At 55.2% G+C, this 17,789-nt stretch overlaps 1 protein-coding gene and 1 long non-coding RNA gene across 8 annotated transcripts; one reads left to right on the plus strand and one right to left on the minus strand.

The window, feature by feature from the left end:
• Positions 1 to 55: 55 nt before the first annotated feature.
• Positions 56 to 12,875, minus strand: LOC104011848 (butyrophilin subfamily 1 member A1). Of its 6 annotated transcripts, XM_087729902.1 has the most exons (14): positions 12,323 to 12,552; positions 10,736 to 10,803; positions 10,495 to 10,576; positions 8,360 to 9,134; positions 7,348 to 7,464; positions 6,391 to 6,738; positions 5,187 to 5,468; positions 4,439 to 4,546; positions 3,969 to 3,989; positions 3,565 to 3,585; positions 2,713 to 2,733; positions 2,349 to 2,369; positions 1,978 to 2,010; positions 56 to 1,315 (listed from the first exon to the last, which is right to left on the minus strand). In XM_087729902.1, the coding sequence occupies exons 5-14, from the start codon at positions 7,445 to 7,447 to the stop codon at positions 678 to 680; spliced, it is 1,593 nt and encodes a 530-aa protein (XP_087586028.1). In that variant the 5' UTR covers positions 7,448 to 7,464; positions 8,360 to 9,134; positions 10,495 to 10,576; positions 10,736 to 10,803; positions 12,323 to 12,552; the 3' UTR covers positions 56 to 677. The 6 variants fall into 6 exon arrangements, with proteins under 6 accessions (XP_087586028.1, XP_087586029.1, XP_087586025.1 ...); XM_087729903.1 differs by lacking the exons at positions 10,736 to 10,803; positions 12,323 to 12,552 and adding an exon at positions 12,659 to 12,681; XM_087729899.1 differs by lacking the exon at positions 8,360 to 9,134 and having other exon boundaries at positions 12,323 to 12,553.
• On the plus strand, positions 11,096 to 13,502 carry LOC148052471 (uncharacterized). 2 transcript variants are annotated; one of them, XR_015698529.1, is made up of 2 exons: positions 11,096 to 11,157; positions 13,282 to 13,502. It is a non-coding gene; the product is annotated as an uncharacterized LOC148052471 (long non-coding RNA). The 2 variants fall into 2 exon arrangements; XR_015698528.1 differs by lacking the exon at positions 11,096 to 11,157 and adding an exon at positions 12,767 to 12,895.
• The last annotated feature ends 4,287 nt before the right edge of the window (positions 13,503 to 17,789 follow it).

Genomic DNA, 17,789 nt, shown 5'->3' on the forward strand with positions numbered 1-17,789 from the left:
CCGCTCCGCGGGACCTTTCCTCTCCATCAAATAACCCACAAAGGCGTCAAGAAGAGAATTTTTATCGGACCGGTGTATTTTGTAAATACACGTAAACACGTTGCAACACCCGGGGAGGAGGGGGACATCGGGAACCGAGCACCACCAATCCCCCTGCTACAGGAACGGCACAACAGAGACCCCCCGCCCCCCCAAACTGGCCACGTTTCACGAGACTTTAGGGACTGGAGATGAAGTGGACGAGAAGAGGGTGCAGATGCACGGCTCCTTCTTCCCCGACTCTCATCTTGGCGTTGGCACCGTGGGGTTTTCCTTCCCGTATCTCAGGTGGGTTCTGCCACCCTTGGGTCCCAACACCCTTGTTGGTTTGGGCTCTGCCCGTAGCTGAAGGACAAGGACTTCTAGGAGCAGGCCGCTCGCTTGGGGACATCGCCTTAGGAAAAGACAAAGGTGTCTTAGCCGCCGCTACATCTCGTCGCAAGCTCCGACGGGAGCAGGGATCGCTCTGCTCAGGTGGAGATGCCACCATGGCTTAAACGGGAGAGTCTTGGGACGCCCTGGTGGCACGATGCGACTGGAGGGGTCTTGGGACGCCCTGGTGCCACGATGCAACTGGAAGAGTCTTGAGCGTTGATCATGGCCGCTTGCGGTTGGCAGCGTGGGTTTCCCCGTCCTGGTCACGTCCTGCTCTCCGGCGTGCGCGGGGCCCCTCCTCCCATCCGGAGGCTCTGCAGGGGGAAGCACGAAGGGAGCAGGGGCTCCTCCGCGCTGGGGACGCGTGGGGGCGAAGGAGGCGACTTCAGGTTGAGTTGGGCGATCGGCCCCACGCGGAACCAGGGACGGATCCTCTCCCCGCTCAAGGGGGCCAGCGGGAAGGTGAAGAGCAGGTCTTGGCTGTCGGCGTTGAAGAAGGCTACCTTCTGTCCCTCAAAGTCCAGGTAAACCCTAATCCTCCGGGGCATCTGGGTGAGGACGAGCGCTGTGTGGTCAGGGGAGGTGAGAGCCCAGTACTTGCCCCCACAGTGGAAAAGAGCCAAGATCCCATCTTGAGGAGCCGGGTTGATCCACCCCTTCCTCTTCATGGACTCCTTGGCCACCCCCATCGCCCAGACCCCTCCTTCCTCCGTCCCCACGTCCACCTCCCAGAAGCATCTCCCCGAGACGAATCCCTCCTGGCCCAGGACGCAGTGGTAGGTGTCGTATCTCTCGGGGTTATCCGGCATGGCTTGCCGCGTGTCTCCACGCCGTACGCTCTTCCCACCCGCCGAGAGGATGAGCTGGGGGTGCGCCGTGTCCACGTCCAGCGTGATGAGCACTGCAGGGAGAGGGGGAGAGCTCAGCTGGAGACCCCCCCGTTGCCTTTGGGGTCTCTTAAGGTTGGCTCCTCCTTGGAGAAATGTTTTGTGGGACCTCAAGTGCTCAGCGCAGCCAGAGCTGGCTCCTATCTCCCGCTACCTCCAGTGGTCCCAGAAGATGCCTCCTCTGGGAGACCACGTTGGCCAAGCGCTGGTTGGGATGCAGCTGCCCCGTGTCGGGAGTGAAGGGACCTTGCAGTGCGGACGTGGGCTGCTCCATGCCGGTGCGGAGCATGGACCCAAACTCAATGAATTTAGGAGGAGCCTTATTAAACATCTGGGTCTACCTCTTGGGGAGGAACCAAGAGCTTCACCCTGGGTGGAGATGCTTTGAGTTTCCCCATCCCGCAACCCTTTTCCCAGGGGAGTCTGGCTGAGAGCATCCCAGCTCTGTACCCCCCTCTAACGTGGCTTCCACGCTCGCTGTGCTGGGCGTCGAGACCCTGGGTCTTTAGAAACAGCCCCCCAAAAAAGGCAGAAAAATGCTTATTTAGTGGGAAAAGGAAGCAGAAAGCATCGGAGCAGTTGGGGCGTGGAGGCTCAGCCCTCGACTTCTCCACATTTCCCCCCAGCAGCACGGGGGAAGAGCCCCACGGAGCGGCAACGCACGAGACCCAGGTACCTTCTTCCACCGGGACGATGGTGTTTCTCCACCCTGAAACCAAACAGATGTCATCGCCAGCGGGTCCTCTGCCGTGATGAGGGGATGTGGGGTGATTTGGGGTGGTGGTCCCCAGGGCTGCAGACCGCTCCCAGGCATGCTTCGGTTTAATATACTCAAATTTAATTTATTTTACAACATAGAGGCATCAAAATGGGAACCTGGCCATCCTTTCTGGTCCAATTCATCATTTTTTAGACCCTGGGAGGGTTTTGCAATCAGTGTCCGTGGGGTCTTGGTAATAAAACCAAGCAGGACCCATCCCACCCCCCCCAAAACAGGCGCTGTTTGAAAGACCACGGAGCTGGGGGAAGAGCAAGGATCAAACTTACGCAGTTCTGCAGTGTGTTTCTCTGAAAAAGAAAAGAAAAATAAATAGTTTTAGTAAAAGCTTGTGATTTTGGGGGTCAAAACCTCAGGCTTTGATCCCTACATAGCCCCAGACCCAAGGGTGTGTTAAGAGGTCCTTTTACGCTGCCAGACCTCCAAAATCTGCCCAGAGAGGGGAAAGCAGATGGGAGGGAAAACTGGCTCGGAGGGAGGGTTTTGGGGCACCCCGATGGGCTGGAAGGAGTTTGTGGGGTCGGTGACGCCAAGAAGTTGGGCTCAACCTCATCTGAAGCTGGATGAAGAAGGTTAGGGGAAGGTCGTCTTTGTCCCGGGCTTTGTGGGTGGAAGCAGCAAAGCAATACTTACCTATTTCCATATCGCGTTCCCCTGGAAGGGAAAAAAAATATAAATAAAAGTAGGAAGAAATACGTGGGATCGCTGGAAAAAGGCTAATTTGGTGCTGGCAACTTGTCCAGGCGCCCGAGGACCTTCTTGTGTTTCTCCTGCCTGGGCCTTTGGAAGTGGAGTTGAAGGAAGGGTTGGGTTGATGTTGGAAGGTCCTGCAGGGTTTTTTATGGGGGGGGGAAAACTGCTGAATTGGTTGCCCTAAATGGGATTTTGGTGGGTGGCGTGGTCTTATTCTAAGAGCAGAAGAGTTTCTCGGTCCTTCTCTTGCTTGTCGCTTCTTCGTTAGCCATGTTGCCATCAAAGCTAGCGATTTTAAATTTGGGAAAGAAGAGAAGTTGGGGATTTATTGCTTTCTCAGATGGCCTTTGGGGAGAAATATGCAAATTGGAATTTTATTCCTGTGAAAACAAGGAGGCTCGTTCTTATTACTCCAAATTTTACTCCTCCAAAACCAAGGAAGCTTATTTTTATTATTCCGAAATTTTATTACTCCAAACCTAAGCTCTCTTCGAAGGCCATACCAAAGTCAGAATTAGTCTACTACAAACGTGCGGGCTATAGGCGGGCTTCGTAAGCCGCAGCCCGGCTCCTCAGAGGTTTGTTATAGGAAAATAAAGAGATTTGGTCTTCCCCAGGGTCGGTTACCCAAGTTGGCCAACTCGGGTGAAGTCATGCACTTTATCGGGTCCCCAATTTTCCCGCTTCCTCCCCGCTGGTTTATGAGCTCCCGTGATGAAGCGAGCATCCGTCCGCACCTCTTGTTTTTCCCTCAGTGACAGAAAAAAAAAAAAAACCCAACACATTACTTACGAATTTTGGCATCGCGTTTCTCTGAAAGGAAAAGCAGAAATAAGCGTAAGAGGAAGTTTCCTTTCTCACAGGAAATTATCGGCGGCCTGGGGTATGGAGAACGGTGTAGAAGCTCAGCATCAATAATGTAACTGGCAAAGCTTGGTTAAAAAAAGGGGGAAAAACAGGAAAAAACAGGGGTTTGCCCAGTTCTGTGGTTTTTTGGTGTGTTTTCAGAATTTAAACGAAATCTTTTCAACCATTTCCCACTCCTCATAATCCTTTCAAATGGTTTTTTGGTGTGAAATTACCCAGCAAACGCCGTTTTAAAAGCAAATTTAGGAGATGCCCGCATGCAAGACCCAACCCTCCTTCGCTACCAAAAAAAATACTGTTTTAAAAGGGGGAGAAAAAGCGTTCCTTACCAAGCTCTGCGGTGTGTTGGGCTGTAAGAAAGAACAGAGAATGTCGTGTGGGTTAAAGGAAGGTTTCTCCCACGCCTACGTCACGCAAGGGTGACCCGCGATGGAGGCGTTGGCTGAACATCAGGAATTTTTTGGCTTGGTTGATGCTGGAGGGGGGTTTTGGTGTGAAATGGGGATGTTCGCTCGCGTTGGAGCTCTTCCTTTGCATCCCGTCCTTGTGGTTTTCTTTAGAGGCTTTGATGGTCACCGTGGTCAAGGCCACAAGCTATCAGGGATGGAGATTATGCTTCCGGTCCCTAAAAAGTGATATTTTTGGAATATTTCAATGGGATAGAGCTCCGGTGAGTCTCAAAGGCCTGGGGGCAGTAGGTCCTCCTTTGCGCAGGTCCATATCAATTCAGTGTGGTCTTGGGTGCCCAAATACCCTCCTGGGTGCCCCAAAGTCCTTTTGCCCTTTCCTAACACCTTACCTCGTAGCCGTAAGATAAAAAGAGAGAAGACGACCAGCGAAACGAAGCAGGCAGCCAGGGTCGCGAACAGAGCTGCCATCCAGGGAGAGTCCTTTGGAAAAATGGCGTCTGGAATAGAAAAATTCCCAAAACTGTGTTAATCTGGGATGCAATTATACGTATCGGTTGTGCGTTGGAGTGAACGTGGCTCTACGTAAACGCGGGGTGGTGTTATGCTCTTATATAAAAGTGGTTTATTAACCCGAGCCCGTTGGAAATTCAAAACTGAAAAGAAATCCCCATTAAAAAAAAAAAAATTCTAAAATGTTTTTGCATTTAACGTTCTGCGATGGGAATATGTAGGAAAATGGTGTCTTGTAAGTGCTCGCTCTCCTCTGAGCATCTTTATTGAGATATTTAGACCTGAGGCTGCTTTTTAATAGAAATTTTAAAAAATTTATTAGAAAATTCCTGCTTTAGTGACAGTTCTTAAGAAAACTACGCTGAAACCAACTTTCTACTAAAAAAATAATGCTGAATATCCCTGATTTGATCCCTGATGGTCCAGAAACCAGTTCCTCCTCCATCGCACGCTCATGATGCACGGAGCGCCGCAGCCAAAGGTGCCCATCTGGGGATGCAACAGGTCCCCCATGCCCAGAATCCTCCTCAGATGCAGCCAACAATGACTGGGTGCATAAAATTAGGGGAAGAAACCCCTTATTTCCCAGGTATGGCTTTTAAAACTTTAATTCTGGCAGTAAATCACCTGATATATAAATGGTCGAGTCCTTCTCCTGGGGAAGCCGCGTGTTCCTGATGGAACAGGACACGTTTCGTTTTGCATTTCTTTGGATGATGATGGACCTCTCCACTTCAAAGAAGCCGTTCTGGTCTTGGGAGTCGGACTGGGCGAAGGATGGGAGCTGCTGGCCCTGGAAATCTCTCCACAGCATCTCAGGCTTTGGGTACCAGCCGGTTGCTCGACATCCCACTCGGATTCCCCCATCTTGGTAGTCCTCCACGGAGAGGAAGGGGCTGGAACCTGAAACTGGGACCAAAAAAACCCCACCTCTGTCAGCCAAACTGAGTGTCCATCCCGGAGGAGGCCTTCTCCAAGCTTTTCCCGTTCACAGCCACAAAATCAGGGCAGCGCTGGTGAAAGACCGATGGAAAACATCTGAGCTTGGGGTGGAACTGATGTTATTTATTCCTATTTTCCTCCTTCCTCAAATGAACCCAAAACCTCATGAACTTTCAGTTTCGGGCACAGCCCGAGCCCGATTCATTTACCCTCAGCCATGTCCTGTGACTCTGAGGACAACCGTGAAATCCCGCAACCCATCCAGCACAGCCTCTCCTAGAGAGAAGGGTGCGGCAGACGGAAGGTCATGAGATGAAGCCCTCTCCACCCAGAAGGACGCTCATCCCCTCTGCAGACCACACAACGTGAGACCTGACGGGTTTAGGGAGGCAAGTGCTGTCTTTGGGACACGGGAGACGCTTGGCCAACTGCAAGGTCAATGTTCTCCAGCTGGGAAACGTGTGGTGCCCATGTTCACGTCTGCTCGTGTCCCACCTTGGGACAATTTGGAGACCCCATCCTTAACAGGAAAGAAGTGCAAAAGGATGCGTCTTTGGGTTCAGCTGCGTCATCTCCTGCTCCTTCTGTGTCACCTCTCTTGAAGCAAGCCAACTAGAGCCTCAGACCCTGGGGCTGTGGTCTGAGATGGTTGACCTGGGGCAGCCAGGAGGTTTCTCCTGGGTTAGAGGGTGGTGTTGCTGTGTTTGTGAGACTTTAGGGGTCTGGTGACAGGACAGTCCATATTCTGCCGGGATCCGAGGCCAGGCAGGTCAGGAGATGCTCGCGAGGAGCTGGGCTACCAAGCAGAGAAAAATCAAAAGGGATTTCTGAGTTGTAGTGGGCAGATGGGACAGGGCAGATGTAGACAACCCTGACTCCTGGTTGTTACCTGCTACCTTCAGCTCCACCGTGGCTTCTTCGTAAAAATTCCCATCTTTGATGAGACACTGGTACTGTCCCTCATCGCTCAGCCTGGTCCTGAAGATCCTCAAGGAAACGTTCCCAATAGAGATGCCCTCTTTTAAAAACTCTGTCCTCTCCTGGTATTCGGGCATCTGGGAGGAGTAGTGGTCCTGCCCGCTGTGGTAGAGGTGGACGTAGACGGAGAACCTGGACCGAAACCACCTCACCTCCATGTTCTCAGCGTTCAGCCTGGGGGAGAGGTGGCACGGCAGCACGACATCTTCTCCCATGATGGCAGTGATGGGGTGGTCGGGTCCCAGGACTCTGAACTGGGCTGCGAAAGGTGGCAGGTGAGAAGAAGACACGCCTGAGATGCACGGGCACAAGTGGTTCTGCTGCTACATCCTCTGGGCAAATAATTGAATTTATTTTTTTTTTAAGGTTTCTGGTTGGGTTCGTGGCACATCTGGAAGCAATCATCAACCAAGCATGAAAGAGCATCATGGTGGGTGCGAGGACCCCACGTCCAGCTGCCGTCACAGCTGGGTCTGGAAAGTACCCCAAGAAGATGAGGTCAAGCGTGCTGAGATGGGAATGCTCTTGTGAGAGGAAGAAGCCACCTGAAAGCTACACAAATGATGGAGGAGAAGGTACAGAGGGAGAAAGGACAGATTTTGGGGGCAGAGGAGTGCTGCAAGACAGAGCTTGGGGTCTTTATAGATGGTCTAGGACTGAGCTAGCTCTTGACCTTCACGCATGGAGATGATGGATCCCCAAACTCTCTTGGTAGGGCACTTGTCCCCCTGCGAGTCCCCAGAATTTGCTCTTTATCCCACCCAGCTTTTAAAAACCACCTTTTGCGTAGTATTAACAAACCGGGGGAGAAAAATATATAACGATGGATGGATGTCATGGAAGAAGCAGAAGCACTGGAGATCCTTACCGCAGTCCAGCTCACGGACGTGAAAGCCAAAGAAGAAAATCATGACGCAAGCCGGGACAGAGGTGATGCGAGGGAGGCAGGAGCGTGAGGAAACCAACATCTTCCCATCCAATTTCACTGGGAAAAGATGAACGGGGAAAAAAAAGAAATCCATTAAATGAACAGAAAGCCGAGGGTGGTGCAGAGAATATCAATTTGAAGAAGAGTTTCTAGATGAAAACTGATTAGAAAAAGCTGGAGAACTAGGCAATAGTAAAAAAAAAAAGTAGGTTGGATGGGACCGCTGGGATCTCTGGCCCAAGCCCTGCTCACGGCGGGGCCACGGAGGCTGGGTAGCTCTGGGTCCTGTCCAGGTGAGGCTGGTACCTCCGAGGATGGAGGTCCCCCTCCTCCATGGACCTTTTCCCACCCACCGACGGAAAAACCAAAAAACCAAAACAAAACATTTTGGTGTCCCTGATGCTCCTGTTCCCGCAGCCCGGGCTCGGATCTGCCACGACTCTGCAGGGGCTCAGGGCTTCCCACAAAGCGGGGAGGAAAGGAGGGAAAAATGGGGAAGTTTGGGGCAGGGGGAGACGATTTTCCAATTTGTGGTGCTCCTTCGAAGGCAGGGGGAATCTGCAAGTTAAAATGAGTTTTGTGGGGGGGAAAAGAGAGAGAGGGAAAGCCCTCCTCAGTCCTGCACGGCTCTGAGGATGTGGTGACACCAGATGAAGCTGTCACATCGGCATCACATTGTGGGAGGACCTGGGAGAGGGGGGTGACATGTGCCTGGCACCATGGGACAGGGTTTAACAGGCTGCAGTCTTAAAAAGAACAATAAAACCCCCATAAATCCCCCCCCAAAACAACATCCATCCCAGCTTCACCCCTGGGCTGGGGTCCCCTGGTCCTGGGGGGGTCTCCAAATGCCCCGTGTGGGGATCCCCATCACAGGCTGCACCCCTGTGCATCCCTGGGGACCCCATCTGCCCCGGGCGTCCCCCAAATCCCCCCCGGCACCCTGCCCTACCAGTCCTGCCTGCCAGGATGCAGGCGGTATCGCTCCTCGGGGGGTGGGCTGCGATGGTCCTGTCCCCCCCGCCTTGGGGCTGGGAGGGTTAAGAGAAAAACAGAGCGCATCGAGACATCCGCAACCGAAAGCCTCGTCCACTTCCTGCTTTATGGTTTCTGAGAAGGGAGGGTGGAGCTGAATCTGGTGGACGTGAAGCCATAACTGCCCCCGAGCCAAGGTCAAAGCAAAAAAATCCTCAAGGTCAAATCTCCTCCTCCATCCATCCCTCCTGGCCCTGGTGCACTGCTGCTGCCCAGGGGCCGAGCGTACACGCTGGCTGCTGGGTCTGCAAGATATACATACTTGGGTTTTTCCCCCTTCCAGAAATGTGGGCTGTTGCATTTAGGAAGACAAAGCCATGCAGGTATTTTTTAATGCACATTTTTAATGCACATTATTATTATTATTGTTTTTTCCCCAGTGTATCACACACACTGGGAGCGTTTGGTCCCCTCCCAGTGCAGGCATCACCTTTGCACAAGTCTTTTTTTCTTTTTTTTTTTTTTTTCCCCTCAAAGCCATGGGTTTTGATTTTATTGAGCAGCAGGGATCATCGAAGCTTGGGAGGACAACACCTGAGCTCGTCCTAAAGCAAACGCGCCCGTGGTTTGGAAAGCTGCTGGTGGATAAGGGCATAAGTCACGGCTTCGCTCCTCTCCTTTGCACCGAGACAGCGCCGGGACCTTTCCCGAACCCCTTTGAACAGGGGCAAGGGTATCTCCCGGGATGCCTTCTGTGGAAAAAATAGGGAAAACAGCTTTTTAGGAAGGCTAAATGCTTGGGATCGGCTGCAACGAGCTTAATTTTCCACGACAGCTTTGCCGCCGTCCACGCCTCCATCTCCATGCGTCCAACATGCGGCCGATTTAGGATGGGTGATGAGGTTGGAAGCCAGCACCGGGGCTGGAGCCGGCACCAGAAATAAACCTTTCGTTGCCCCTTTCCCCCATCTTTTCCCCCCGCGTGCCATCTCTTGCTTTAATAAAGCAGAGCCCCAATAAAACCAGAAGCGCGGGAGCAGCCCGGATATTTTATTCTTTCCCATTTTACACCCCAGGAAAGGGCATTTGCCAGACATGGATGCGATTATCAGTTTTATGAGTAGAGCAGCAAAACAAGGTTAAAAAAAAACCACCAACAGGTTAAAAAAAACACAGCAGAAGAGAAAAATACCCCCCCTTTATTCCGTGTATTCACACATATTCCCCGGGTGCAACCGCGGTGCCCTCAAGCCGCCTCCACCTCGCTGGCATCGTGCACAGCCCAGGTTTGGTTTTATTTACGTTTACTAAAAATGCACAGCTCTGCAAAGTCACTTTTTTTTTTTTTTTTTTTTAAAATCAGAATCAAATTCCAAACCGAGAGATATGCGTTTTCCCACCATCCCCCTCGAGCACTCGACGCTCGCCAGACTCATCTCATCCTTCCCAAAAACGTGCAGCAACCCGGAGAGGAGGAGCTGCCCCGTCGCCCCCGACCGCGGCAGAAACGCTCGGGTTCTGCTGCAGAAAAACAGGGTTTTTCCTACTTGCGATGGGTCCTTTCGAACCGAGGGGCCAGGAGGGCTGAGCATCGCTCCGCACCCACGGGCCATCGCTGCAAACCTCCCGGGAAGGTGGCTTGGTCACCACAAAGCTCAGCTCCATCCCAGGTCTGCTTCAAGCCTTCCCCCCCCCCCCCCCCAAACCCAAATTATTTGGAGAAGGAAGCTCTTCCGGCAAAAAAATCATGTGGAAATAATTGCTGAAAATCAGCTTGCTTTGCCTGGATGTGCTGAAATCGTTGCACGTCGCCGGTTGGCATCAGCGGTGACGAGGCAGAAGCCATCGTCGGCCCATTTTGGACCATCAAGACCATGCTTCTCAGCTGCATCTCCTCCAGACCAAGTAGGGATGGGAGCAAAAATAAGAGTACAACCCCATTTATTAACCTGAGCTTAAGGAAGGCAAAGCTACGACCAAAGAGATGGAGATTGTGAGTGGGTTGAGGATTTAAGAGGGAAAAACAATAAAAAATTGACGTGGGATGATGAAGGAACCGTTTTGCATGGCCAAAGGTGCCCTAGAAAAGAGGAGAAGCAGCGAAGCCCTTACCCGGCACTGCCACGGCCTCGAGGGTCCCCAGCATCAGCTCCCTGCCGAAACACGCGTCCACCTCCGCCAAGGTCGAGGGCTCCTGGAAGCGAAGAGAAGTGGCTTCTTGATGGGAGAAGCTCAGATCCCAGCGGCTTCTCCATCCCCAGCAAATGCTCATCTTTCCCCATTTTTTTATCTCATTTTCCCCCATTTTTTTGCCTCTCCTGGATGCTTCTCCAGCAGGACCCCAAGCCCCCACCTGAGCTGGATCTGCTGTGGCCGTTTGCTGCCCTCCTGCAGACTGGGATAATCGCAGTGAACTGGAACCTACTGGGATAAGAGAAATGGCAGGGAAAATTTGGGGGGGATGCATCGGTCCCCATCGCTGCCCAGTACTTTTTCCTCCCCATCCTGAGAAAGAGAACAGCTGAGGTTGGAAGGGGCTGGAGATGAATTAAGTTAATTAACAGCCCTGATTAGCCCCACTTGGGAAGCCCCGCCCGTGGTCCAGGGGCTCTATTTAAGCTCAGCCTTGGGGTGTTTAGTCCTTTTGCAAGCTGCCTTGGAGGAGCATCCCTGTGTGGCTGTGGACCTTGCTGATCCACCCTGTGGGCTTGCCTCCTGCCTGCGGGCTTGCCCGATGCTCAGCCCTGCCCAGCCCTGCCTGCTCCCCTTGCTCAGGTACGTCGGGTGTTGATTCCTTCCTTGAAGCAGCACCAGCTTTGCAGTTAGACCCAGCTTCAAAACCTGGCTGGGCTCCTCAGGGTGGCGTCCTGGTTAGACCCAGCTTCAAAGCTTGGTGAGGGTCCTCAGGGTGATGTCCTGGTTAGTCCCAGCCTTAAAATTTGGCTAGGCTTCTCACGATGATGTCCTGGTTAGTCCTAGCTTCAAAACCTGGCTGGGCTTCTCAGGGTGATGTCCTGGTTAGTCCCAGCCTTAAAATTTGGCTAGGCTTCTCAGGGTGGTGTCCTGGTTAGACCCAGCTTCAAAACTTGCCTAGGGTCCACAGGGTCAGATCCTGGTTAGACCCAGCTTTAAAACCTGGGTTTTAAAACCTGAGCACCTCCTCAGGGTGGTGTCCTGGTTAGTCCCAGCCTTTAGATTTGGCCAGGCTCCTCGAGGTGATGTCCTGCTTAGACCCAAATCCTGGCCAAACAGAAAGAGGGAGGGGAAAAGCTTGCCTGCTGGATTTCCCAAGGGAATCTGGGGGGGAGAAGGCAGCCTCAGAGAGGAAATCCAATAACTGGAGGGTTGAGATGAAAAGAGATTAGAGGAGGGGGGATTTAATAGCATGCAAGAATGTGTGTGTGTGTGTATATATATTTATATATGCGCATATTCACACATGCAAGGTATGGAGCAAGGGCATTTTGTGTCTTGGGGGGTGGCAGAAAAAAAAACAATCTTAGCTGGTAAAATAGTCTTGAATTTGATATATTAAATGTATGTATGCACACACATGCAAGGCATGGAGCAAGGTAATGTTGCGTCTGGGGGGGGTAGTGGAAGAAAAAACAGCCTTAAACAGTAAATAGTCTGAAATTGGATATATTAGAGCTGTTCAGCAAGTCAGCAGAGCGCGCTGGTGCCGAGGCCGGGGATGCGATGGGGAGCAGTGGGATTTGGCGGTCGTTGTCCCCCCTCTCGATCCAGCTCCTGCCTTCCCCTTTCTGCCCCTTTTCTCCCCAAAACCCCTTCTTGCATCGCGCCTTCGTCCCTGCGTCCCCCTCGCCTGAGCCCTCCGCCACCGGCCATGGCAGCTCCCAGCTCTCCCAGTTGCTGCCGGGGGATGCCCAAACTGGGGTCCCCGGTGCCGGTGGGCAGTGGGGGGGGTTCCTGCGCTCACCGTTCCCTGTGGGGGGTCTGATTTGGGGGTGACGTTGGCAAAGGCAGCAGCATCATCCCGGAGCCGCTTGTGCTGACTCCGGTTGTTCTTTTCCCAGCTTCCCGTGTTCCTCCGTACCCAACCCGGGCTGCAACGTGCGCCCGAAACGGGGTCTGGAGGGGGGGACCCCAGGCACCCCGCTCCCCCCCGTACCCCAGGGCAGTGAGGCACCGTGGGTCTGTGGTCTCCTCCTGCTGCCTGGGTGGGCGTAGGATCCCTTCCCCCCCCCTTTCCCAAATTTCCCAGTCGGGATTGGGTTGATTGAGTGTCGCAAAGCCCCTCTGTAGGGCCACTCACCAGCCTCCGGACACCCTTTCCTGCCCTGTTGCATCCCATTTGGCTCAGCAAACTGGTTGTACTGGGCTGGAGATGGAGCTGGGAGCAGGATCCCACCTGGGGTAAAGCATCCTTGTGCCTCCGTCCCCAAATCGCCCTTTGCCGGTCCCGTCTCCCCTCCGCATCCCGCTGGCAGGAGGCAGCCGAAGCCCTAGGGAATCCCAGAAAAAAAAAAAATCCCCCAATTGCTAAAACCAGGTAAAACAAAGAGGAAAGACTTTGGGTTTTTGCAGCCTGATGAGGATCAATTTGTCCCCGGACGATAAACCCCAGGAGAAGCAAAGCTGCCGCGAGTGGGGACTCGGGGGATTTAAGTGCTGCTGCAAGAACTGGGGCTCTGGCCCCGCACCGGTGCGTCAGGCCTGTGTTTTGGTGGAAAATCAGGGGAAAATGGTCTAAACCAGGGCTCGGGGAGGAAAAATGCAGGATCTGCTCCCCCCAGCTGAGGGCTCTCGCCCACCTTTGCCGAGTCCAGATATTTCCTTGGCTGCCAACCAGGAGCAGGGCAGAAATTCGGGGTTCAGGCGGGGATCCCCCACTCTGGGGCAGAAAATTCCTTATTTTTTCCTTATCTCTTCACTCAGGTGTTTCAAATTTCACATGGATGCGCAAGAACCCACCTTAAGGTCTGCAATTCGTCTTGAGGACCTTCAATTCCTGGGGAAATATCACTCCCGCCTCTGTTAACCCAATTCTGCTCCTCAGGAATATGAAACACCCGCGTGTAGGAAACGCTTTTAACGGATCATCAAAACATTTCAATATCTATTGTATAAAAATTAATTATAAACCCTCTTTCTTATCATTAGTGCTTGAGACAATTTAATTTCATGTTATAATAAGGGTCTGAAGGAGATGGTTGATTCTTTTGAAGCTATTTTGGGGATTTTTTTGGTTTGTAGCTGCCCAGTTGTTTGCTGAAAGGAATGAGCTCAGGAGGGATCAGTAATAAAATAGGATATTCTGGGGACTTTCAAGCTTTTGGTCCTAAAGTCGTGTTCAAGCCCTGTTCCAGCCTTGGCTTTGGAAGGGGATTCACATGGTCAAGTGCAGATGTCTGCTGCAGGGAAAATGAAATTGCTGCCTCTATACATTGGAAGAGTTGAGGTTATTTTTCCCCCCCATCAGGACCTGGAAGCCTCCTGGGTGCCCCTGTTTCTCCCTCCACCTCCATCCTCATCCTCGGCTCCTTCGCTGGAGGGACGATCCCTGGGTGCCAGGAGGGGGGCAAGCCAAAATAAGGCTCTTTGGCAAATTTATATGTTTATATTTGCAATGGGGGAGGGTAAATGGATGGAGGGGAGTAATTAAGTTTATAGGCTTCTCTCCAGATTTATTTTTCATCGAGTCCCTTCCAGGTGCGTGCCCTTGTGCCAAGGGGAGGAGGTTAAGGATAATCTGGGGAGAGGAGGGTTCATCTTCGGGGCTGGGGCTCATCTTGGGGTAAAAGCAGCTGGTTTTGGAGGCTGTTCCCGCCCGTTTGCTGTTGCAGTGATGTTTTCCTTCGCCTCCTGGCTGGGAGGAAAGGGTTAAGGCCATCCCCCCTGGAGGGGCCATTGGGAAGTTAATGGGGCCCATGCTTGGCACAATGGGCAGGAACGTCCCCGATGGCAGATTTACCCCCCGTGGGGTAAAGACCCCCCGAGGGGGGGAGAAACCGCCTCTGACCCAGCCCTGGAGGTGCTGGGGTCCCTGGGGTGGATCCCAGCCCTGCAGCCCTGGAGGTGCTGGGGTCCCTGGGGTGGCTCCCGGTCCTGGAGGTGCTGGGGTCCCTGGGGTGGATCCCAGCCCTGCAGCCCTGGAGGTGCTGGGGTCCCTGGGGTGGATCCCGGTCCTGGAGGTGCTGGGGTCCCTGGGGTGGATCCCAGCCCTGCAGCCCTGGAGGTGCTGGGGTCCCTGGGGTGGATCCCGGTCCTGGGGTCCCTGGGGTGGATCCCAGCCCTGCAGCCCTGGAGGTGCTGGGGTCCCTGGGGTGGCTCCCGGTTCTGGAGGTGCTGGGGTCCCTGGGGTGGATCCCAGCCCTGCAGCCCTGGAGGTGCTGGGGTCCCTGGGGTGGATCCCGGTCCTGGAGGTGCTGGGGTCCCTGGGGTGGATCCCAGCCCTGCAGCCCTGGAGGTGCTGGGGTCCCTGGGGTGGATCCCGGTCCTGGAGGTGCTGGGGTCCCTGGGATGGATCCCGGTCCTGGAGGTGCTGGGGTCCCTGGGGTGGATCCCAGCCCTGCAGCCCTGGAGGTGCTGGGGTCCCTGGGGTGGCTCCCGGTCCTGGAGGTGCTGGGGTCCCTGGGGTGGATCCCAGCCCTGCAGCCCTGGAGGTGCTGGGGTCCCTGGGGTGGATCCCGGTCCTGGAGGTGCTGGGGTCCCTGGGGTGGATCCCAGCCCTGCAGCCCTGGAGGTGCTGGGGTCCCTGGGGTGGATCCCGGTCCTGGGGTCCCTGGGGTGGATCCCAGCCCTGCAGCCCTGGAGGTGCTGGGGTCCCTGGGGTGGCTCCCGGTCCTGGAGGTGCTGGGGTCCCTGGGGTGGATCCCAGCCCTGCAGCCCTGGAGGTGCTGGGGTCCCTGGGGTGGATCCCGGTCCTGGAGGTGCTGGGGTCCCTGGGGTGGATCCCAGCCCTGCAGCCCTGGAGGTGCTGGGGTCCCTGGGGTGGATCCCGGTCCTGGAGGTGCTGGGGTCCCTGGGATGGATCCCGGTCCTGGAGGTGCTGGGGTCCCTGGGGTGGATCCCAGCCCTGCAGCCCTGGAGGTGCTGGGGTCCCTGGGGTGGCTCCCGGTCCTGGAGGTGCTGGGGTCCCTGGGGTGGATCCCAGCCCTGCAGCCCTGGAGGTGCTGGGGTCCCTGGGGTGGATCCCGGTCCTGGAGGTGCTGGGGTCCCTGGGGTGGATCCCAGCCCTGCAGCCCTGGAGGTGCTGGGGTCCCTGGGGTGGATCCCGGTCCTGGGGTCCCTGGGGTGGATCCCAGCCCTGCAGCCCTGGAGGTGCTGGGGTCCCTGGGGTGGCTCCCGGTTCTGGAGGTGCTGGGGTCCCTGGGGTGGATCCCAGCCCTGCAGCCCTGGAGGTGCTGGGGTCCCTGGGGTGGATCCCGGTCCTGGAGGTGCTGGGGTCCCTGGGGTGGATCCCAGCCCTGCAGCCCTGGAGGTGCTGGGGTCCCTGGGGTGGATCCCGGTCCTGGAGGTGCTGGGGTCCCTGGGATGGATCCCGGTCCTGGAGGTGCTGGGGTCCCTGGGGTGGATCCCAGCCCTGCAGCCCTGGAGGTGCTGGGGTCCCTGGGGTGGATCCCGGTCCTGGAGGTGCTGGGGTCCCTGGGGTGGATCCCAGCCCTGCAGCCCTGGAGGTGCTGGGGTCCCTGGGGTGGATCCCGGTCCTGGAGGTGCTGGGGTCCCTGGGGTGGATCCCAGCCCTGCAGCCCTGGAGGTGCTGGGGTCCCTGGGGTGGATCCCGGTCCTGGAGGTGCTGGGGTCCCTGGGGTGGATCCCAGCCCTGCAGCCCTGGAGGTGCTGGGGTCCCTGGGGTGGATCCCGGTCCTGGAGGTGCTGGGGTCCCTGGGGTGGATCCCAGCCCTGCAGCCCTGGAGGTGCTGGGGTCCCTGGGGTGGATCCCGGTCCTGGAGGTGCTGGGGTCCCTGGGGTGGATCCCAGCCCTGCAGCCCTGGAGGTGCTGGGGTCCCTGGGGTGGATCCCGGCCCTGGAGCTGCCGGGGTCCCTGGGATGCTTTGGGGCTTTGGCAGAGAACCTCCCCCAAACCCCCATCTTTGGGGTGCATTTGGGGGTTAGAGCATCCCGGGTTTTACTCCCAATGAGTCATTTGGCTGCATCAGCCCTGTTCTGGGGGCTGGGGGTGTTCGGTGGGAGGCGGGGAAGGGGTTTTAGGGGTGCGGGTGCTCTGCAGCCCCCATCTCCCTCCCTGGTGCAGGTCACCCCCCCTTGCACATGCTGCGTGTCCCTAAATTGCAACCAGAGCAAGGGGATGAAGCCACCGTGGACGTGGGAGTGTGGCTTTTGGGTCACGGTTTGGAGACCCCATGGGATGCTCCGTAAAGGGCAAACACATCCCAAAACACTCGGCCAAACCCAGCTCCGGTAGGTGGGAAAGGGTTTCTCTTGGCTTGGTACTAATTAATTAATTGTCACCAAGGAAGGGATGTAATTATGGAAGGCTTTCCTCGTGCTTTGGGTGAAGATCTCGCTGCAGCATCTTGCTATGAATACGCTGATAAATACGTTAATAAGAGTTACGGGGTCTGAAAGAGCAAATTAAATTTGCCTTATCCGTGGCGGAATAAAGGCATTTGTTGCGCCGGGATAGTTTATGATGCTGCGTTGTGGTTGTGATGCCCAAGGGGATTGATCCGCCGCGTTGGCGCGGACCTTTTGGAGCTGGGATGGGAGACCCGGCGATGCAACGCGGTGGGTCAACCGAGAGGAATCTGCTACGGGGGACGGGAAGGTGCTGTTGAATTCGGCGTTAAATGTCGCACCCTGTCCCCATCCTCGCTGCCCGGGGCGGGGGCTCTTCCCGCATCCCAGCTCTCTGGAGGGGAGGGGTCTCCTCCCAGCTTTCCCTTCATCCCTGATGCTCCTGCATCCCTGCAAAGACCCAGGTTTGCCCACCCAAGGGTCCCAGCCCCCCGTGCCGTGCTCATCCTCAACATCTCGGGGTAGCCCCGAGGTGCCACCAGCTGCCCACCCTGGAGCAACCTCTACCCACCGCATTCCCTTGGGAAAACCATCCCAAAACCCACGAGGAATCGCTTCCGCTGGACACGCCTGAACCAACCGATGTCCAGCTGGCTCATGCTCCTTATTTTTTGCTAAGTGTCCAAGACATCCAGAGCTCCTCCGTGAGCTGGCCTGGATACGCAAGAGCCATGACGTTATACGGGCATGGAGCTAGTGAGAAAATACGCCAAAATACCTGATTTTTTGTTAGTTTAAATCGGCAGAGGATGTCTTTCTGCTTAGAGGGGCTGTTGCGATAAGAAGGGAGCAGTTGAGCCCTGTGTGCTGCTGGGCCGACAAACTGAAATTTATGACCTTTTCGGTGAAGAAGGAGGCGATGAGGAAGAGTTGTGAGGAAGTTGGTGAAAGCTGTGGGGCCTGAG

Source organism: Nipponia nippon, unplaced genomic scaffold, assembly GCF_047370975.1.
Source record: "Nipponia nippon isolate SJK-2023a ecotype South Korea unplaced genomic scaffold, ASM4737097v1 scaffold_47, whole genome shotgun sequence".
Lineage (NCBI taxonomy): Eukaryota > Metazoa > Chordata > Aves > Pelecaniformes > Threskiornithidae > Nipponia > Nipponia nippon.

Bases quoted from the DNA above. Each gene is read 5' to 3' on its own strand.
- LOC104011848 (XM_087729898.1), bottom strand. From the start codon at position 12,697: ATGGGATGCAACAGGGCAGGAAAGGGTGTCCGGAGGCTG. The intron at 6,739-7,347 runs GTAAGGATCTCC...CACCTTTCGCAG, and splicing joins CGTCCGTGAGCTGGACTGCG to CCCAGTTCAGAGTCCTGGGA. The intron at 3,990-4,438 runs GTAAGGTGTTAG...TCTTTCTTACAG, and splicing joins TTTTATCTTACGGCTACGAG to CCCAACACACCGCAGAGCTT.